Here is a 17,555-nt window from a genome sequence, read left to right as displayed (position 1 = left end):
TGTATGATCGCTGGATGATTCGTTTTAAGTCTAATGACTAGGGTTTTCAATTTGTCAGAGCTAATGGTGGGAGGCTTCGGCGTCTCAGACTCCGTAACGGGAGGAGTAGAGACCAGAGAAGGCTCGGCCTCTGACTCCGACTCGCTGCTTAATGGGGAGAACCGGTTGAAAGTTTCTGTCGGCTGAATGAGCGACACCGGTTGAGCATTACTACAGCATATCCCTCCAGAAGCCATGAGAAAGTTGTCTGGCTGCGGGGACTGTGCGAGGGGATTTATACTACTATCTGTACTTACTGGTGGTACAGACGCTGTTTCATCCTTTCCTACACTGAAATTACCCTTGCCTAACGATTGCGTCTGAAGCTGGGCTTGCAGCACAGCTATCCTCGCCGTAAGGCGATCGTTCTCCTGTATATTAATAGTACAGCGACTGCAATTAGAAGGCATCATGTTAATGTTACTACTTAGCTTCGGCTGGTGGAGGTCCTGACAAACCACGTCCAGATAAAGCGTCCGGAGTGAAAAAGTTGAATGACAAAAAGAAGAGCGAGGGGGAAAACTGAAAATATATAAACGGTAAATAAAAAGTAAAAACCGTAACGTTGTCAGGTAGCAAAGTAAGGTTAGCAACAAAACGCACAGCAGCACGTAAACAAGTCTGCAAGTTGTGACCGGAAATGACACTTTGACGCAATGAGTGAAGCTTACTCAGGTGTCCAAAAGATGGATACCTCGTGGGATCCTCCTCATCACATTCAAGCCAAAGAGTTCAATCTTGGTTTCATCAGACCAGAGAATCTTATTTTTTATGGTCTGAAAGACCTTTAGGTGCCTTTTGGCAAGCTAAGCGGGCTGTCATTTGCCTTTCACTGAGGAATGGCTTCCCTCTGGCCACTCTATCAGGGGGGCAATGCAAATAGTCCGGGTAGCCATTTGATTAGCTGTTCAGGACTCTTATGGCTTGGGGTAGAAGCTGTTAAGAAGCCTTTTGGTCCTCGACTTGGCTCTCTGGTACCGCTTGCCGTGCGGTAGCATAGACAACAGTCGATAACTAGGGGGGCTGGAGTCTGACTATTTTTAGGGCCTTCCTCTGACACCGCCTGGTATAGAGGTCCTAGATGGCAGGAAGCTTTGCCCCAGTGATGTACTGGGCCGTACGGCGGAGGCCGAGCAGTTGCCATACCAGGCAGTGATGCAACCAATCTAGGATGCTCTTGATGGTGCAGCTGTAGAACCTTTTGAGGATCTGAGGTCCCATGCGAAATCTTTTCAGTCTCCTGGGGGGGGGGGAGTAGGCTTCACGACTGTCTTGGTGTGTTTGGACCATGATAGTTTGTTGGTGTGTTTGGACACCAAGGAACTTGAAGCTGTCAACCTGCTCCACTACAGCCCCGTCATTGAGAATGGGGACCTGCTCGGTCCTCCTTTTCCTGTAGTCCACAATCATCTCCTTTGTCTTGCGCACGTTGAGGGAGAGGTTGTTGTCTGGCATCACACGGCCAGGTCTCTGACCTCTCTATAGGCTGTCTCATTGTTGTCGGTGATCAGGCCACCGCTGTTGTGCCATCGGCAAACTTAATGATGGTGTTGGAGTCGTGCCTTGACATGCAGTCATGAGTGAACAGGGAGTACAGGAAGGGACTGAGGACGCACCCCTGAGAGGCCCCCGTTTTGAGGATCAGCGTGGTTGATGTGTTGTTACCTACCTTTACCACCTGGGGGTTGCAGAGGGAGGTGTTTAGTCCCATGGTCCTTAGCTTCGTGATGAGCTTTGAGGGCACTATGGTGTTGAACACTGCTATTCATTGACTCCAGCTCATTCTCCCATAGTTGTTCCTCTTGTCCAGGTGGGAAAGGGCAGTGTGGAGTGCAATAGAGATTGCATCATCTGTGGATCTGTTGGAGCGGTATGCAAATTGGACTGGGTCTAGGGTTTCTTGGATAATGGCGTTGATGTGAGCCGTGACCAGCCTTTCAAAGCACTTCCTGGCTACGGACGTGAGTGCTACGGGTCCTTACTCATTTAGGCAAGTTACCTTAGTGTTCTTGGGTACAGGGACTATGGTGGTCTGCTTGAAAGATGTTGTTATTAGACTCGGACAGGGAGAGGTTAAAAATGTCAATGAAGACGCTTGCCAGTTGGTCAGCGAATGCTTTCAGTACACATCCTGGTAATCCGTCTGGCCCTGCGGCCTTGTGAATGTTGACCTGTTTTAAAAGTCTTACTCACATTGGCTACGGAGAGCGTGATCACACAGTCGTCCGGAACAGCTGATGCGCTCATGCATGTTTCAGTGTTTACTCTCCTCGAAGCGAGCATAAAGTAATTTGGCTTGTGTCACTGTGTGCTTCCACTTGTAGTCTGTAATAGTTGGCAAGCCCTGCCACATCCAATGAGCGTCGGAACAGGTGTAGTACAATTCAATCTTAGTCCTATATTTACGCTTTGCCTGTTTGATGGTTCATTGGAGGGCATAGGGGGATTTCTTATAAGCTTCTGGGTTAGAGACCCGCTCCTTGAAAGCGGCAGCTCTACCCTTTACCTCAGTGTGGATGTTGCCTGTAATCCATGGCTTCTGGTTGGGGTATGTATGTGCGGTCACTGTGGAGACGACGTCATCGATGCACTTATTGGTGAAGCCAGTGACTGATGTAGTGTACTCCTCAATGTCATCAGAAGAATCCCGTAACATATTCCAGTCTGTGCTAGCAAAACAGTCCTGCTTCATCTGACCACCTTTTTTTAAATTTTTTATTAACCGAGTCACTGGTGCTTCCTGTTTTTAGTTTTTTGCTTGTAAGCAGGAATCAGGAGGATAAAATTATGATCAGATTTGCCAAATGGAGGGCATGGGAGAGCTGTGTATGGAGTAAAGGTGGTCTAGAGTTTATTTTCCCTCTGGTTGCACATTTAACATGCTGGGAGAAATTAGGTAAAACTGATTTGAGTTTTCCTGCATTAAAGTCCCCGGCCGCTAGGAGTTCCGCCTCTGGATGAGCGTTTTTCCTGTTTGCTTATGGCGGTATACTTGTCATTGAGTGCGGTCCTAGTCCCAGCATCGGTTTGTGGTGGTAAATAGACCGCTACGAAGAATATAGATGGAAAAACTCTTGGGAAATAGTGTCGTCTACAGCTTATCATAAGATACTCTACCTTAGGCGAGCAAAACCTTGAGACTTCCTTAGACTTCTTGCACCAGCTGTTGTTTACAAATCTACACAGACCGCCACCCCATGTCTTACCAGAGGCAGCTGTTCTATCCTGCCGAAAAAGCGTAAAACCCGCCAGCTTTGTTATTCATGTCATCTTTCAGCCACGACTCCATGAAAGCTTTTAACATCCCGTTGGTAGGATATACGTGATTGTAGTTCTTCTATTTTATTATCCAGTGATTGTACGTTTGCTAATAGGACTGGTGGTCAAGGCAGATTACCCAGTCGCCATTGGGTCCCTACAAGGTCCCCCCCTTCTACTTCCCCAATTTCTCCGTCTCTTTCTCCTGCGAATGATGTCGATCAGGGCCTTTTTGGGTGTCTGGAGTAAATCCTTCGCGTCCGACTCGTTAAAGAAAAAATCTTCTTACAGTACGGGGTGAGTAATCGCTGTCCTGATATCTAGAAGCTCTTTTCGTTCATAAGAGACGGTGGCAGAAACATTATGTACAAAATAAGTTACAAATAATGTGAAAAAACACACAATAGTACAACTTAGTTAGGGGACCGTAAAACGGCAGCCACCTCCTCCGGCGCCATTCTTAATTCTTCTCCTGGAGACCTTCAATGCTGTCCCTCGATACAATCCCGTCTCTGCGCTCTACGGACATTTCCTTGAACCCCATGGCTTGGTTTTTGCTCTGACATGCACTGTCAACTCTGGGACCTTTTTATATTGACAGATGTGTGCCTTTCCAAATCATGTCCAGTTAATTGAACTTACCACAGGTGGACTGCAATCAAGTTGTAGAAACATCTCAAGGATATTCAATGGAAACCGGTTACACCTGAGCTCAACTTTGAATCTCATAGCAAAGAGTCTGATTACTTATGTAAATAGGGTATTTCTTTACTTTTTATACAATTGCAAAATTGACTCAACATGTTTTTGCTTTGTCATTATGGGGTATTGTGTGTAGATATTAAGGGGGGAAATGATTTAATCCATTTTAGAATAAGGCTGTAACGTAACAAAATGTGTGAACGGGGAGGAGGTCTGAATACTTTCCGAATGCACTGTAGCTTTGTGGTTGTTTCTGGACATTGCCATCTTCCTACTGCTCTTAGTCCTTACTGGAGGGATCTATCAGCTATGACAGTGTAGTCTAATACCCCTTTCTCTACCGTGCCAACCAAGACTGTACTGCGCTGGGTTAGATATTTTATTTTCACATTGTCCTTTCCAGCACAGTTCCAACAACTATGGTGGATGCATAATGATGTAGGCAAAGTACAGCTTGAGTACAGGGCTCCACAAATTATTCTAAATTGACTATCCTACCTCCACCAAGGATAATGTCTGCAAACTGTGGGCAAATAAACATCAGGACAATCCTTTTGCAGCCACCACTTGTCCCACTATTCAAAGCAATGCCTGTACTGAGCAAGAGGAGTTTGAATTTGAAATCCTTTTGTATTTTGACTCATGCACCTCTGCAAGCTCTGTTCCAATGGCATTGGCCCATTCAGAAATGGTTAAATGTAGTGACGACCTGACTTGGTGTTATTTTCTATCAACATAAAATATTTAGAAGATTAAATTTGATTACCTTTTTCTATTTTATTTTCTAGCTTCATGGGTAAATGTAGCCTTACCCACATCAACCTGGAGCCCATGCACACATGCTAAAGCAGGTGGTGAGTATTTGGTCTAATTGTTTTGCATGCAGAGACAAACGCGACAAGAAATGTAGCTTAACAAATGTAGACATTTGCCTTAATCTTGATATGGTCTACTCTCCTTGTACAGCTAACATTTGATCACCAATACCCACTTCTACCAAGGTATTTTAACGAACTGTATGTGGTATCATTGGATATTGGACACACTATCTGTCATGTATATTTATTATCTTTCAGGATTGGGTGTTGGAAAACAGTGGTCCCAGGTCCCCTGTGGAGGTTGAGCATGGCTCAAGGATTTAACACTTGTTTTCGTAACCTTCCGCCATTGTCGTCGGATTCAAGGACTTTGAATGTGCCTTCGGATTCTGAAGATAGTTTGGCGCACCACCTTGAAAACCTCATTGAGGTTTCCAACACCGTGGTTTCGCCAGAGAACATTTCCTCGGACTTGAACTTGAGTTCAAACTTTTTCTCAAATTCCAATACTAGTTCTGATTTTGTACAACAGAAATACTATGATGACGTCATTTGGCAAGATGAGGGTCAACCAGTACATCATGAAGGTCAGTTTAACCACACAAGCAACAACTTCTTTACCCCAGCTAGAGCAGCCAGTTCAAGTAATTGCCTCTCAACTTCAGGTGCAGACCTAAACCCCCATGATCTTAAACAAGAATGTGACTTATTGAACCCTTCCATTCCGGAGGACTACTCAGATGTTAGTAGCTGCTCAGAGTCCGATGTTGATAGGACAGGGCCTTCTTGTGAAATGTTAAACCATGGTTCAAATGATACTCCACTAGTTGCAGATTACAAAAAGGAAAATGAATGTGCATGGAAGAGCCCAGAGACCAACACAGGTTTTCCAGAAAGCATGTCTACTTCAGAGAGTGAGGTAGAGGAGGATCAAGATGAACCCCCAGAGAAGGAAAAGGAGACATTCATGATGCGAGAGAATAAATACTCAGAGACCACTGGTGCTCCAGAAAGCCTGTCTGTTTCAGAGGACGAGGGAGAAATGGATCATCTGGATGGAGAAGCACATGGGAAAGATGAGGAAACTTGCATGGAGCAAGATGGTCAACACACAGATTCTTCCTTGGGTACCGAAGAAAGCCAGACTGCCTCAGTGAATGAGAGAAAAGAGGAACTGGATGATGAAGCACAGAATGCGAAAGAGGGATGCATGGAGGAAGAGGATCGGTACTCAAATGTCAGCAGCCTAGAGGGCCAAAATGAAGGAACCATTGTAAGAGAGAGCTTTAAAAAGAAAGAGCAGCATTCATTATCCCAAGGAACTATGGACTCGCAGGGTATCAATGCATCCAACGCTCAAGATTCTGCTAACAAGCTGAATGATAATACCTGTGCCTTTGAATATCAGGATTCAGTTAAGGATAATGACTCTTTAAAGGTTGCTGGTCAAGACAATTGCAAAAGTTCCTCTGTCATTTGTGGATTAGGCCTAGGGGGTAGCAATCAAACGTTTGAGTCTTGTTTGGAATTCCCTGAAAATCAATCATTGAAAACTAGATTTCAGGAGATCGTTGGCAGTGGCGCTCAAAGTACAAACTCAACCTATGAGGAAAGTGCGAGTGATTCCATTCATGCAAGTGGAGGGAAAGAGGATCACAGTAGCTTTGATTTTTTGGAGCGTTGTTTAGGTCTGAACAACTTTGGAATTGAACAAAAGTCCTGTATTGAAAATGAGTGGCTAAGACCTATGGATGAGTCAAATGTATCGTCTTGTTTGGAAGAGGACCAGGCATCCCAACAGAACCTAATGCGCCATATCGAGCCACCAGACCTTGTGAGAGCTGGTCTTGAAAACACAAGAGAGACATTTCATAAAGTATTCACGGCAGATGATGAGCAAGAACCCCCAGTGCTAAGTGAATGCTACTGTGAACCATTGTCAAGAGAAGATTGTATGCGTGACACCGAGGGCAATCTGGAAGGGGCGGAGACCGGGTCTATTGATTCAACTGAGTTGAACCAGGAGGGAGGAGATTTAACTATTGATAACATTGACTACGAGAGGGATTTTGAGGACCAAGCAGCTCAGTTGAAATCCTCACTGCATATGAGGAAAAGCATGCACCCTATTGTACTGCTCTGGAACTTCGAACTAAAAAATGACACAGATGAGGCTTATCAGTGTGCAGCATGCCAACAGGCCACACAAAGTATAGACCATCTAATTGAGCACCACCATTGTAACCACTCTGAGAACAAATTCAATTTCTGTCAGATCTGTGGTACTTACTTGACATGTGATTCACTAGCCAAGAAACATCAGTGTCGTATTATTGATGAAAATGCACAACTCTCTTCTAATATGAAACCCCAGAAGAGAAAATCAACTAGGCATGCTTTTCACAAATGTCGATACTGCTCGCAGACATTTTACAGACTGTGTGACTACAACAAGCATGTGCAGAGCCACTCGGGTAGAACTGAACACACGTGTCATAGGTGTGGCTCTAACTTTTCACAATGCCGTAGCCTGAACAGACATTTACTTGAAAAGAAATGCCGGCGTCGATGTTCACAAGTTCCTGTTAAACAGATTCAAACAACCCCACATATCAGCATTTACAAAAAGGGAACTTTACATCCATATGTCCTCCCACCAGACAGCCCCTATGCCAATCTTCCAGATTGTTTTGTGAAGCTAGTGGACATTTGCAAGGAGCATGTTTGTCATCTTTGTGGGAAAAGCTTTGCAAGCAGTGCAAAACTCTACAAGCACGGATACAATGTACACCATACAAAAACTAGGTCATATAACGTTCGGCCTAAGTGTCAGAACACATACAGGTCATATAAGTGTCAGAAATGCCTGAAGACATTCAATTATTCAAGCAATTTTAGCAGGCACAAGAAAAGATGCAAAGGAGCTGAGACGAATGAGAAATTCAAGTGCCCTCTTTGCCCACGCCTTTTCAAATATTCCTACAACCGGTCCCGCCATTTGCGCGAGCAGTGCATTAAAGACTTTACACAGGGAAGCTCGGGGAAAGTTGAAATGAAATTTCGATGCCCCTTCTGCACCACCACCTTTAGTAATGCGTCTAACCGACATAGACACATAAGACTGGTGTGCCTGAAGGAATATATGCACAATGAGACTTCAAGGACCAAAGCTGAACGCCAGGAAAACATGGCCCAGAAAGAAACACAAAAGCCGCCACTGAAAACGGCACTGAATCAAAATGAGCCGGGTCTCAAATGCAACTACTGTCCGGCCGTTTTTGCTCATTCTTCTGGAAAGTACAGACACATGAGGAAACATAAGTTGTTTGAAAACACTGGAAAAAAGATCAAGTTCAGGTATTCAAGCCTTGTTCCCATTTCTAACAAGTCCAAGGCTAGTATTGAGGAGCCCAAAGACGGTCCACTCTCCAGTGAAGTCAGCAGCCAGCCCTTTTCCTGTCTCTTCTGTGGAAAATGGTTCAACACTTCATATTCCCTGAAGAAACACATCTGTAGTATGCACATGGGTGACAAACCATATCGCTGCCTGGAATGTGGAAAACGTTTTGGGAAAGAAATCCATCTTGTCGCTCACAAAAAAGTGCACCAGCGAAGGATACAGTGTACTGTTTGCAAGAAGATACTTCCTACCATTGGGGACTTGATTCAACACAGGCAATCTCATATCAAAAAGGGCATGCTTCAGTGCCCAGACTGCCCATCGCAGTTCCAGTACCCAGTGTATCTTCTTCGACATATGGCATCACATCACAAACTTCAGCAAGAGCAGCCACTCAAAGAGAAAAAACAGAGGCACCCCTCAAAACTTGAGCCGCTTGGGTCCTTGCCACCAGTCAAAGAGCAGGAAGAGGAAGAAAAGTTGGCGTGCCCCCTATGCCCAGAAGTCTTTCACAGTGGCACAGAACTGAGTAGTCACTGCCTAAACCATGTATCGGAGTCCTCTTCAAGTCAGTGTCCGTTTTGTAAACGCCTCTTCTCTTCCCGCACATCTTTGGTACGCCATATACGCATTCATACAGGGGAGAAACCATTTTCTTGTCAGAGTTGTGGAGAACCTTTTCGTCGAAAAGAGTATCTCCAGTTGCACCAAGAAAAGTGTCCAGGTCCACAAAGCAAGCAAGAACTGCCCACTATTAAAGAAAGTGAAGATGTCGCATCAAAATCTTTGGTGACAAGAATAAGGAAAGTATACAAATGTTCATACTGTCCTCGGGAATTTGAAAAATTGCCCCGTTTATTACTGCACCACAATGGCCACATGCAAAATACAGTAACCCCCTGTCCAAAATGTGGTAAATGTTACAGACAAAGGCGCAAGTTACATGAAAGACTTTGCAATGGCTCAAACATAAAATCTATAGAGCCGGTGAGCACTGTCTGGCATCCTTGTAGGAATTGTGGGAGGAAGTTTTCAAGGGATTATAATCGAGATGTCCATGAGAGGATTTGCCACTCTGTAAAGCCCTTGCAAAAAAACACCAGCAATTCTGGCAACTCAAACATGCATCCTTGCAGGAATTGTGGAAAGTACTTTACAAGGAGTGATAATCGGAATCTCCATGAGAAGACTTGCAACTCTGCCAAGCCCTTGCAAAAAAATACCATAGAAATTGGGACCAGTAGCAGGGACAAGTTGCAGCACAAATGCCCCCACTGTCCAAGCAAATTCAAGTACAGAAGTTTTCTCTTGAGACATATTGGGTCACACACTGGAGAAAGATCATATCCATGCATGCACTGTGGTCACAGCTATGGAATCCAGTCACGATGCTTACAGCATGAAGCTTTCTGTGATGGTGTTAATAGACAAAAGCCACCAAGCGCCAGCCTTGGTGAATATAAGTGCAATATCTGCACAAAAATCTTCATGAAATCCCGAAACTTAAGGCGGCACATCCTAACGCACACAGAGGTAAAGCCATATCGCTGTAAGGCCTGTGACAGCTGTTTCTCCAGACATGATCATCTAAAACTGCACCAGAGTCGCTGCAAAGGGAAAAGACAACGTTTAGAGGTTCGCATTGCCAAAATTAGTCTTGCAGATGTTGGAATGGGCTGGCAAAATAACCTGCACATTACCGATTCAGGAAAGCAACAAGGGTTTGACTGCAGCATATGTTCAAAGAGCTTCCCCACTCACAGCATTATGGCCCGACATATTGCCATGTCACATGCTATAAGAACCGTCAGTTCATTTACTCATGAAAAATCACTTAAGAGACATATAAACATCGGTGCACGTCAAAGAATTTATGCAAAAACAAAGCATTCAGAAAAGCTAAATGTTACAAGCCCAATATCAAGAGAGACAAACCGACTTCTACAGAGGCTCCAGCTGCAATATAAAGACAAACGCAAATTCAAATGTACTTTTTGCCCTCGCCTTTTCAAAAGTGGTGAGCAATTGAGGGTGCACACCCGCTTGCATACAGGGGAGAAACCTTTTGGATGTTCTAATTGTGGTGAGAGATTTATCCGTAGGGACTACCTGCAGCGCCATTTGAACAGGTGTAAAGGGGAACCTCTTGACAGAGTGCTTTGTGACAGATGTGGCGACGTATTTTCGCAAGACGAACTCAAGAACCATCAACTGACATGTGTTGTCAAGTGTAAATCACCTGCCCGTAGTCGAACTGAGTCCACTGCTCGCAGTCCCCCAAAAGGGTTCTCCTGTACTAATTGCAGTGCCCGCTTCTTGCTGTTCTCACAGCTCCAGCAACACTTTCTCAACACGCATAGAGACGCTCCAACAAATCAGCCTTCACCTCTACAGGAGCAGTTGTCTACTATGGTGAACATAAAAGAGGAGTCTATGGATGAAGGATATGGTGACACTCGGCAGAATAGTGGTAACAATCTCATGCTTGATCAAGACAGTGATCCAAATAATGATATGAACAAACCCATTAAGTGTCCACAGTGCAACTTGCACTTTGGAAATAAGGGTGGATTTGCCAGACACATGCGTTCACATTTAGGACAGTACCCATTCAACTGCAAGAAATGCAATAAAGGCTTTTGGAACAGAAACTTATGTCGGACCCATGTAAGGAAATGTAGACTTGTAAAGGTCACGAAGGAAGAAGTTAACACTGACTCTGTAATTACTTCAGAGATGGATCCTACTCTTAAAGAGACTGTCCTAGTCTTCAACCAAGGTTCCAAAACAACAGGCACTGGGGTTTTGCAGACTAATTTCTCCTGCAAAGATGACTTGAAGGGTTTAACACTACAGAATGCCTCTGGAAATCAAGGCAAAGGAAGATCTTCCAATGATAGAAGACATAGTGGTCAACAGGTCCCAGGCAACAAGTACCAGTGCTCAGAGTGTGATAGAAGTTTCACAGATGGGCTTCTGCTCATCAGCCATTTAGAGGACCATGGGCGCGAGGAGCTAGAAAGAAAAAAGAAATTCTGCCAGCCTTGTGGTAAGACGTTTGCTAATCCTTCAGACCTAGCAAGGCATATGAGAGGCCACTGGAATGAGAAGACCTTTTCTTGCCCACAATGTCCACAGAATTTTCCCTGCCCTTCTGACCTTGACATCCATAGAACTTGTCATGACTCAAATAGACCATTTGTCTGCAAAGAGTGTCAACAACGGTTTTGGACCAGTCAATCTTTAGAAAACCATCAAAGCCAAGCTCATTCAAAAGAACTAATTTATACATGCCATGTCTGTAACAAGAACTATTCAATCAGAAGTTCACTTGTTAAACATATTAGGATGAAGCATCAAACCCAGAAGAACATGGATGTTGTTATCCACGTGAAGGAAAAGGAGACAGCAGTGCAAGAGGAATTTGACATGGAAGTTGATGTGGATGGAGGAAGTAATGCAAGTAATGATGAAGATGAAAATGATGCTAATGAGGACTCTGACTCTGCAGACTACTTCCCCTGCCATGTCTGTGGGAAAACGTTCACCACATCAGAAAGCCTTGAGGATCACCAACGCTGTCACCTCGGTGAAAAACCTCATGAGTGTGCAGAATGTGGCAAATGTTTTTTCCAGGCAGGACAACTGCAACAGCACCTTCGGAGCCACAAGTCTGAGTATCAGTGTCAAATATGTGGCAGAGGTTTTGTCTCACTCTTTGCTTTACGCAAACACAAGCATACTCATGGAAAGAGCCGTCAACACCGTTGCTCCAAGTGCCCGCTCAGCTTCACAGGGCCCTCGCAGCTGGCAGAGCACATGGGCACCCACCGTGATGACAATTTCCCTTGTGATATATGTGATTGCACATTCTCCTGCAAGATGAGTCGGGCAGAGCACCGGAAAATCCACATTGAGACAGAGGATGTTCCACCACCTTTACGTCCTCCAGAGAAGACTGCATCCTCCTCTCCTACTGCCTCTTCCTCTACAATGAAGCACCTACAATATCGTTGTGGGGTTTGCAATGAGCGTTTCAAAGAACCAGAACAACTGTCTGAGCATGGGTGCATGGCTGCCAGAGAGCGACCTTATTCATGCCAAGAATGTAATAAGCATTTCTTGCATGCATCTCACTTAAACAAGCACGAGCTCAGTCACTACCAAATACCACAATCATACGTGTATCGGTGCAATCAGTGCCACATGAGTTTCAACTACCGTCACAATTTTGTCAGTCATTTAAATAAACACGGTGACGATGAGGCTGCAGCAGAAGCTCTGAAAGGAGGCTCGGTGACAAATGCTTGGGAAACTGTTTCAGAGAAGAGAACAGTTTACAAATGCCCAATTTGCTCTCACAGGTTTGCTCATGCCATAGAATTGGCAAGTCACCTTTCAATACACTCTGAGAACACGTTTGCTTGCAGTGTTTGCAAGTTGACATTTCCCACTAAAAGCAAGCTTGCTGAACATGAGCAGAGCCATCTGACTGCTGCAACACAATACGAGTGCACGGAGTGTGGTCAGAGCTTCTTGGGCAGTGATTTCCCCCACCACCACTGTGCACGTCAGCAACATGCTGTTATAGACCATGAACGCCCACATCTGTCTAATAGAAAGTCAATGGAGGAAGAGCTGGATGTTGGGGAGGACTTCTTTAATTGTACTGTCTGCTTAAAGCGATTCTCTTCTCGCGGTAGTCTCCAGCAGCATCTAAACAAAGAGCATTACAATGAACGGCCATTCAAGTGCCAGTCTTGTGGAAAGACCTTTGCTCTGAAGAGATATCTCAGAGACCATGAGCGAAGACAACATAAGTTTGGCACTGAACGAGCCCACCCGACATACAAAGCCACGGACAGTGTAAGCCAGTACAAGTGCTCAGTTTGCCCCAAAACATTAACCTCGGCACACGACCTGTCATTGCATATGAAAGTGCACACCGAACAGGAATCTGGAGGAGACCACCGTTGTGACATGTGCTATAAATCATTCAGTCGACTGTCTCTTCTCAGGCAGCATCAAGAAAGTCATGTTGGACAAGTTGTATATGAATGCACAGAGTGTGACAAAGCGTTTGCTTTCCCACATCTTCTAGAGGAACATCAAAAGTCTCATGCTGCTGGACCATAAGTCTTTTTCCCACCCTCAAAATCCTCCCACTTACTAAATGTAAAAAGACAAGTTGGACAATGGACATAGAAAAGACCTGCCTCACTGATTGTGTTCAATTATCCAATGAACTCAGTAATGTCATAGATTTTTTTTTTTTTTCTGGTGCTGTTTGCAGTCATTAAGCAATTTTGTGTTCACACTTCCATCTTAATCGTTTAACGTTTTTGATTGGCTCACAAGATGCTTAACTGTGTTTTTACCCCATGTCTTCTCAAATGTTTGGCCTACAACCTGGTTCGTGAAAAGGTTTATAGTTACAGATTTCCTCCTATTTTAACATTTTATATCTGGTCAGAACTGCAGTTCATTGATACTATTACTGATGAGCTCCTTTCCATAGAGCACTAATTTGTAATAGCCTCCATATTCAATTGTATATAGTTGTTTAATTGTCTTATGTGCCCTGAATGCAATTACATAAGTTTCAGTTCACGTTACACAAAGTGAAATGTAAGCTTTTGACCATGGAATGAATTCCTGACTCTGATAAAGTGGAAAGGGCTGTCACTGACCCGGTTGTTTTTTTCTTCTGCTTGCTAATCCATTACTCTGCCTAACCTTCTAAACATATTATCACTTAGACTTTAATAATGACGTGGGATACTTTTAGCCATGTATGATCCATGTAGCCCTTCTAAATTTTCCAAATTCAAAACCACAGCATTGTGTATATTATGTAAATATGACATGATCGTAACCATTTAAGTATTTGACATGAAATTGACCGTTGTTGTAAGCTATTAATTTTCCCTGTGTTCAGAAACATTCTATCATTTATTGAAATGCCTTAAATATGTGTTTTGGATGTTTTAGTTCAAGGGCAACATTTGATGACATTTTTTCCTTATTGGGTGTTACTTTTGTATGAATGGTATTTCAATCAAAATACATTAATAAACAAAATAAACCAGTCAACTGGTCATCTGATTCTTATTGATAACTTTATTTTAACTGAGTGTATGATTGTCTTTTTGATTATAAAGTAAGAGGATCTTGAAACTGTAGTTGTCACAAGCAAAGTAATGTTTGCTCATACATTGGTTATATATATACTTTTTTGTTGACTTAATTTGATTTTCCAAATTTGATAGTTGGCTTATGCTTTTACACTACATTCATCTTTTGGAAATTTGAACAGGTAAAATCAATTGTGCCATGCCCATGCTACATAAACTGAGTGTACAAAACACCTTCCTAATATTACGTTTGCCATCAGAACAGCCTCAATTTGTCAGGGCATGGACTACAAGGTGTCAAAAGTGTTCCACAGGGATGCTGGCCTATGCCAATGCTTCCCATAGTTGTCAAGTTAGCTGGATGTCCTTTTGGGTGGTGGACAATTTTTAAAAATGTTTTAAAATTTAACTAGGCAAGTCAGTTAAGAACAAATTCTTATTTACAATGACGGGCTACTCTGGCCAAACCCGGACGACGCTGGGCCAATTGTGCGCCGCCCTATGGGACTCCCAATCACAGCCAGATGTGATACAGCCTGGATTCAAACCAGGTACTATAGTGATGCCTCTTGCACTGAGATGCAGTGCCTTAGACCGCTGCGCCACTCGGGAGCCCGAGTGATACACATGGGAAACTGTTGAGTGGAAAAACCCAGTCGAGTTGCAGTTCCTGACACACTCAAACGTACTGTACCCCGTTCAAAGGCACTTAAATATTTTCTTGCCCATTCACCCTCTGAATGGCACACATACACAATCCATGTCTCAATTGTATCAGGGCTTAAAAGTCCTTTAACCTGTCTCCTCTCGTTCATCTACACTGATTGGAAGTGTATTTAACAAGTGACCTCAATAAGGGATCATAGCTTTCACCTGGTCAGTCTGTCATGGAAAGAGCAGGTGTTCCTAATGTTTTGTACACTGTAGATTTTGTGTCCATCCATGTCTAATCAGTGATTGTGACATATTCAAACAGTTAAAGGGGCAATCGACAGTTGCTACATCCATTTTTGGACTTACAAATTAATGATATAGTGCCTTCAAAAAGTATTCATACTCCTAGACTTATTCCACATTTTGTTGTTACAGCCTGAATTCAAAATGGGTTAAATTTATAAATTCTCACCCATAATGACAGTGAACATGTTTTTTGAAATGTTTGCCAATTTATTGAAAATTAAATACAGATCTCATTTACATAAGTATTCACAGCCCTAAGTCAATAGTTAGCAGTAATCACTGCCAAAGGTGCTTCTACAGAGTTTTTCTGGGTACGTCTAAGAGATTTCCACGCCGGGATTGTGCAACGTTTGCCCACTATTCTTTAAGCTCTGTCAAATTGGTTGTTTATCATTGCTCAACAACCATTTTCAGGTCTTGCCATAGATTTTCAAGTAGATTTAAGTCAATCCTGTAACAAGGCCACTCGGGGACATTTACTGTCTTCGTGGTAAACCACTCCAGTGTAGATTTGGCCATGTGTTTTAGGTTATTGTCTGACTGAAAGGGGAATTCATCTCCCAGTGTCTGGTAGAAAGCAGATTAAACTAGGTTTTTCTCCAGGATTTTGCATGTGCTTAGCTTTATTCTATTTATTTTTTATCCTGAAAACTCCCCAGTCCTTAACAATTACAAGCATACCCATAACATGATGCAGCCACCACTATGCTTGAAAATATGGAGATTGGTACTCGTGTTACATTGGATTTATCCCAAACATAACACTTTGTATTCAGGACAAAAAGTGAATTCGCTTTGCCACATTTTTTTCAGTATTACTTTAGTGCCGTGTTGCAAGCAGGATGCATGTTTTCAAATATTTTTATTCTGTACAGGCTTCCTTCTTTTCCCTCAATAAGGTTAGTGTAGTGGAGTACCGACAATGTTGTTGATCCATCCTTCATTTTCATGTTAAACACTATTGCACACAGTGAGTCCATGCAACTTACACTGAACAAAAAATATAAAAGCAACATGTAAAATGTTGGTCCCGTGTTTCATGAGCTGAAATAAAAGATCCCAGAAATGTTATTTTCATTTTGTGCACAAATTAGTTTACATCCCTGTTAGTGAGCATTTTTCCTTTGCCAAGATAATCCATCCTTTGGACAGATGTGGCATATCAAGAAGCTGATTAAACAGCATAATCATTACACATGTGCCCCTTGTGCTGGGGACAATAAAAGGCCACTCTAAAATGTGCAGTTTTGTCACACAACACAATGACAAAGATGTCTCAAGTTTTGAGGGAGTGTGCAATTGGCCTACTGACTACAGTACTGTCCACCAGAGCTGTTTCCAGAGAATTGAATGTTAATTTCTCTACAATAAGCTGCCTCCAACATCATCATAGAAAATATGAACCTCCACCTCCACCCAGAACCTCCACATCCGGCTTTTTCACCTGTGGGATTGTCGGAGACCAGCCACTCGGACAGCTGATGAAACTGGAGTATTTATGTCTGTAATAAAGCCCTTTAGTGGGGAAAAACTCATTCTGATTGGCTAGGCCTGGCTCCCCAGTGGGTGAGCCTTTGCCCACATGCCTGTGCCCCTGCCCAGTCATGTGAAATCTATAGTTTAGGGCCTAATTGATTTATTTCAATTGACTGATTTCTTTATATGAACTGTAACTCTGTAAAATTGTTGCATGTTGCGTTTATATATATTTTTCAGAATTTCTGTATATACAGTACCAGTCAAGTTGGGACAACTACTCATTCCAGCATTTTTCTTTATTTTTACTATTTTCTACATTTTAAAATAATAGTTAAGACATCAAAACTATGAAATAACATGGAATCATGTAGGAACCCAAAAAGTGTTCAACAAATCCATACAGCCTGGAGGTGTGTTTGGGGTCATTGTCCTGTTGGAAAAACAAATGATAGTCCCACTAAGCGCAAACCAGATGGGATGGTGTACCGCTGCAGAATGCTGTGGTAGCCATGCTGGTTAAGTGTGCCTTGAATTCTAAATAAATCACTGACAGTCACCAGGAAAGCACCATCACACTTCCTCCATGCTTCATGGTGGGAACCATACATGAGGAGATCATCCGTTCACCTGCTCTGCGTCTCACAAAGACACAGTGGTTGGAACGAGAAATCTCAAAAAAGGACTCATCAGAACGAAGGACACATTTACACCGGTCTAATGTCCATTGCTCATGTTTCTTGGCTCAAGCAAGTCTCTTCTTATTGG

General features: G+C 43.2%; 1 protein-coding gene across 1 annotated transcript in view; it reads left to right on the top strand.

The window, feature by feature from the left end:
* znf1035 (zinc finger protein 1035) overlaps window positions 1–14,306 on the top strand; it is a 32,388-nt gene extending 18,082 nt beyond the window's left edge. Inside the window, exons 2-3 of the mRNA XM_071382984.1 lie at window positions 4,788–4,853; window positions 5,076–14,306. Of these exons, the coding sequence (XP_071239085.1) occupies window positions 5,125–13,353 (8,229 nt within the window). The 5' untranslated portion in view covers window positions 4,788–4,853; window positions 5,076–5,124 and the 3' untranslated portion in view covers window positions 13,354–14,306. The remainder of the gene's footprint in view (window positions 1–4,787; window positions 4,854–5,075) is intronic.
* The last annotated feature ends 3,249 nt before the right edge of the window (window positions 14,307–17,555 follow it).

Source organism: Salvelinus alpinus, chromosome 35 (assembly GCF_045679555.1).
Source record: "Salvelinus alpinus chromosome 35, SLU_Salpinus.1, whole genome shotgun sequence".
In the NCBI taxonomy this organism is placed as follows: Eukaryota; Metazoa; Chordata; class Actinopteri; order Salmoniformes; family Salmonidae; genus Salvelinus; species Salvelinus alpinus.
The sequence above is the reverse complement of the archived record's forward strand: the minus strand, read 5'-3'. Positions and strand labels throughout refer to the sequence as shown.